At 52.9% G+C, this 5,344-nt stretch overlaps 1 protein-coding gene across 1 annotated transcript in view; it reads right to left on the reverse strand.

Annotated features, from left to right (window-relative positions):
• BRWD3 (bromodomain and WD repeat domain containing 3) overlaps positions 1-5,344 on the reverse strand; it is a 50,038-nt gene that overhangs the window by 44,295 nt on the left and 399 nt on the right. The window contains 2 exon segments of the mRNA XM_039572278.1: positions 4,923-4,982; positions 5,233-5,262. Coding sequence (XP_039428212.1) covers positions 4,923-4,982; positions 5,233-5,262 — 90 coding nt within the window.

Raw genomic sequence — 5,344 nt, forward strand, 5'->3', positions numbered from 1 at the left:
GCCTTAGATTGTGAAAAAAACCTATAAAAGTTAAAATATGAGAGCACAAGAATGCAATTGTATCACAGATGAGTCCTCTGACACAGTAACCACACAGGTACAACAGATCTAAAAAGTGATGGATTAAGTGAAGCGAATCCATTCTTTTTAAAAAATTCTCTTTTGAAAATACTCTCCCAGTCCTGACTGCTTGAGCCAGGCTGAGATAAGCTGTTCCAGTGATAAGCACAAGGAAAGAACTATTAGTGAAGTCACATCAGGGCTCAGAGAAATTCAACCCCTGAACCTGTCCATGGTCCCGTGGTTGGAAGCATCACCTCAGAGACCATGAGCACAGAGTCCTCCCTGGAGCTGGGAGAAGCAGCTTCTTGATCCCTGAAACAAAATCCCCTGGTGTGACTCTGATCCCTGCCTGGACAATGTTCTCAGGCACAGGGTGGGATTCTTGGGGTGCCTGTGCAGGGACAGGAGTTGGATTTGATGATCTTTGTGGGTCCCTTCCAAGTCAGGAGTCTGTGATTCTACAGCTGCTGACAACTCCTCCTCCAAGGAAGGTTTCAATAAACAGGGAACAAACAACCCAAAAAAGACTCTTTGTGATTACTACTTAAAATAAGATGTCTGTCTTCCCAGAGATGGGAACAAGGGAGCTCTGGGAACAACCTCTTTTGGGAAGCCCAGTGGAACATCTCTTCAAAGCACAGATTTGAGGCAAGAGCTGCAGACTGAAAGAGGCAGCGACACGGCCCTTCGGAGGCTGCTCCGTCCCCATTCCTGGTGGGCAGGCCCTGCTGGGCCTCAGCAGTGGATTTCTATCCTCCAGGTAGTCTTCCAACACTTCCCTCATTTGCCAAAGTAACCATCAATTAAGAATCAATTGACAACTGTATCAAAAAGTAGTGGAGGAGGCCAAGAGGCTGAGGCAGCTGAGCAAGCAGGAAATTACTCATGACCTCAAACAGGGAATCTCAGCACAAGGAAGCTCAGACACTGGACCTGCACAAGATGCAACAATATGCAAATAGACAGGAATTAAAAAAGCCTTTACCCACTGGGGTCCCCAGAAAGAACAGGTTGGAACGACCATGCTATCAGATGACATTTTCCTGAGGTGACAAAACCGTAACATCTCTGCTCTGCTAATGCTGGGATTGGCAGGATCTATAAATACCAGCACCTCGGACACAGGGCTAGTTTTAAATCAATGCAGATGGGCAAGTCAGGAACTCAGAGCCAAATCCCATAAGCTGTTCCATACCAGCACAGCCGCTCATGGATGCAAATTCCCCACTGTCCAACAACAGCTGATTTTCTGTTTTGCCTGGAATTACACGTTTTGCAACACAAAGACTAAACCAGGCCAAGCCAGAAGACTCAGCCCATCAGAAAGTTCTTAAAACCAGAGCAGAGCCAGTCACCTTTATCAGGAATAAACAAAGATAATGTGGAACAGCAGGTCACTGGAGACTGTGCTGATAATCGGAGTCATTCAGCTTGACTCATCTGTACAGCAGCTGACTCCACACCGAGCTGCTGCAGCTCATTTAAAACCAGAGCACTAATTGCCTGCAAGTTGGACACACTTCAGACCTTCATAAGGCCAGGCTGGATGGGGCTTGGAGCAACCTGATCTGGTGGAAAGTGTCCCTGCCGATAGCAGAGGGTGGAATGGGATGGGCTTGAAGATCCCTCCCAACCCAAACCAGTCTGGGATTCTGTGATTCACTGACCCTCCCCTTTACAAACACATCCCATGTCTCGAGACCACCAGCAGCCAATGACAAAGTAAAACCACTGTGGAGTACACCTGGAGAATTCAGCCTGGAGAAGAGGGGACTGAGGGGAGAGTCATGGGGGGCTGCAGCGCCTTTTGAAGGGCAGCTCCAAGCTCTGCTCTCTGTGACAGGGACAGGACCCGAGGGAACAGCTGGAGCTGTGCCAGGGGAGGGTCAGGCTGGAGATCAGGAAAGGTTCTTTTCCCCCAGAACTTGTCGCACACTGGAAGGGCTCCCCAGGGAATGGACATGGCCCTGAGGCTGCCAGAGCTCCAGGAGTGTTTGGACACCGCTCCCAGGGACAGGGTGGGATTGTTGGGGTGTCTGTGCAGGGCCAGGAGTCAGACTGATGATCCTGTGTGTCCCTTCCAACTCAGGATATTCTGTGATTCTGTGATTACCTAGACAGGCAGCCACACGCTGCACAAAAACATGGAAATAGACAGGAAAAACAAAGGGAACACAAATGCACATAAACTTGCATTCTGTGTGGTTTTGCTCCATTAGGTACAATTCTTATTAGCGTGTCTTAAACTACTCATCTGCCCTGTGATACCTGACACTTAAAGATTAAGTTTAAAAAAAAAGGAACAAAGAAATCTCACAGAGAGCTTTCAGATCTTGCCTAAAAACTCGAGTGAAGTGGGAGTAGACATTCCCTAGATAAAAACCACCCAGTAGCCACTGGGCTGTTCCATCTCTATCACTCTCAAAAGCCCAGGAGCAATAACAACGTACTGAGTGGTCACAGTATTGGCATATTTTCTGAAAAACACCACTCCGAACCTAAATAGCCACACTGAGGATGGAAAACAAAGCTGAAACACCAGAACGAGAAATACTCTGTCAGAATATTGGGCAAACAAACAAATCAGACTTCTCCAGATTGTAAACTGTCATCAGTTCAATTACCTGCCTGACCAGAGTAGCTGCACCATCCAGCTGAGATTGTAAACAATTCTGGGTTTCTGTCTGTAAAAAGCTACCAGAAATGGGTAGGTAAAAACCCCTTACCTCCAACTGCTGGCATCTCCAATTTAATTTGGGTTCATTATGTGCCTGAGATAATTAAAATGAAGGTTGGAGTGCTTTGTGTCCTTCACAACCCTGGCTCTGTTCTGAACATGGCATTCAGACATCCAGCCAGCCCTGAAGTCGAGGAGCTCAGGTTAATAAACAATCATATGCAGCCAAAAGTCCAAATTCCAAACACAGCAAACCCTAAGCAATGAGGGTAGAAAAAGCCTTCCTTCAACATTCTCAACACTCTGAGGATTCACAGAGAGAAACTCAGCTCATCCCACCTGGCATCTACCTGTCTCACTGTAAAGATTCATTTATAATCCTGGTCCTTACTGTAAACCATGAGAAACAGTTAAATAATACCAGATAAGAAGGCAAACTAAAAGCATTAGTTAGTGCTGATTAGTTTAACATACAGGAAAAAAAACCCCCTGAAATTTAATTATTATGAGTTTATACAGAAAAAAGAAATTTCTCATTAACTCCGTAACTCACTTCAAAATTGATTTCTCTCATTTCTGAAATGCTAAGAAAAGTACATGTTTCAACATGTTCACACACACATTTAAAAAAAAGGTTTTAAGGCTTTTCTGTGCCACACAGAATGAGAGGAAAAAAATTAGATGTTAATCTAAGTGATAGGCAAAACCACTTTGTCTGACACCAGACTTCACAGTGGCACTGCTAATATTCCTCTTGGATACTGGGTGCAGTCCCAAGCTAAACCTGAGACAGCACACAATTAGATTTCACCTTCTCTAGGAAGACCATAGAGCACCAAAACTTACTGAATGCAGAACTTACTCTATGTCTGTTCACTCAATTTACAGTCCCAGAATTATCCACAAGAGGTGTGAGGAAGCCCAACTTCCACCTGAAATTCTGAACAGGCTTTGGAAAGAGAAAGGCAGCGGGGTCCAAAGGTCTGCTCTGCACACAAAGAGTTCTGTCCAGACCTGAGCTTCTACACAGTCGCTAAAGTGGAAAACCACCTCCTAAGCCAGATGCAGAGGAGTCTGAGCAACAGTCATGGCAAAATCCCACGTCACCATTGCTCTCCCTGGGAGCCGGGAGAGGCCAGGACGTGCCTTCCATTCCTTCCAGGTGAGGTGCCAGTGCTGGTCACAGGTATCAATGCTATAAACGCTATTGGGAAGTTTACAGCGTTCCAGCTGCAAAGTGCTACATCAGCGCCACACGTCATTGCCCAGAGCTCCCAGAAATGAAATCAAGGCCGTCTGAACTCTTTGGGAAAGGGCTGGAAGGACTTCAGTTTTGTCGCTTTCACACAGACACATCTCGGGGGTGCGGGGCCAAGGGCCACCCCCCACTCCCGGCCCTGCAGAGGGACTGACCTTCCTCAATGACACACATTCATAAGGTTTATACCTCAGCAAAAGCAGCCACTCCGTTTATTTCACCGGCATTTAACACCCACAACATTACACTTCCTAACCCCTCCTTTCCTGCCTGACAGCAGGCCCAGACGCCGCGGTGAGGAGCGGGTTTCGCGCAGGCCGCCGCAGGCCGGGAATCCCTGACCCAGCCCGGCAGCGCCGGGCCCGGCGGCACGTCCGGCACGTCCCCCCCGCAAGGCCGCGGGAGCGCGGCCGAGCCCGGCCCGGAGCGGGGCAGCCCCGGGGCCGCGGGGGCAGCGGGCGAGGCGGCGGCGATGACGCGGGGGACCGGGGGGACCCGCGCCCCGCGCCCCCCCGGCTCCGCCGCGGCGCCGCCGCAGCCAATCAGCTGCCGCCTCACATCGCCGCGCACCGCTCTCCGCGTTGCAAGGCGCGGCGCCATTGGCCGCGGCGGGCCCCGGTGCGTGCCCTCGGATAACCCCCGGCCCCACAATAGCGCGGCGCGGCCGCTCCGCCGGTGCTACCGGGCGGCCCACGGGGGTCTCACCGGCAGCCCCCGGCCCCGCCGCGGGTCCGCTCCCTGCCCTGCCCTCCGCTCCGCACCCCGGGGCCCGCCGCGGCCTCGGCGGGGAGCAGCCCGCAGCCCTGGTGGGGGGGGGGGAACAGACAAACGGGGCGAGGTGGGGACGCGGCGGCCGGTGCGGCAGCGGCGGCGCGGGGGGCGGAGGGAAGTTGTCGGAAAAGTCAGGAGTGAAACTTGTCTTACCAGGTCCTCGAAGCTCCGGCGGTGCTCCTTGCCCTGCCAGTCCAGGCGTCGCGGGATCAGCTGCGGAAGGGACACGGGGACGGGGGCGGCCGTCAGAGCCCGAGCGACCCCTCCCCGGGAACCCCCCCCGGTGCCCGCCCGCGCCCCCCGGGATGGAGCCCCCCTGGTCGCAGCCCCCGGCCCCGCCGCGGGTCAGCCGCGCTCCTGCCCGGTGTCCCGGGCGGAGATGGGCTGGGTTAGACGGGGCAGGGCAAACGCCGACCCCGCCGTCCCGAGGGCTTCCCCCGTCCCGCCGGGGCAGGCGCCTCACCTGGTGCTCCTCCAGCTCCTCCACCAGTACCTGGGGACAGAGGGACACACAGACATACACAAAGGACGTGAGTCCGGCGCCCGCAGCGCAGCGGCTCCGCCGCCCTGTCCCG

This window comes from Corvus cornix, chromosome 4A (assembly GCF_000738735.6).
Source record: "Corvus cornix cornix isolate S_Up_H32 chromosome 4A, ASM73873v5, whole genome shotgun sequence".
In the NCBI taxonomy this organism is placed as follows: Eukaryota; Metazoa; Chordata; class Aves; order Passeriformes; family Corvidae; genus Corvus; species Corvus cornix.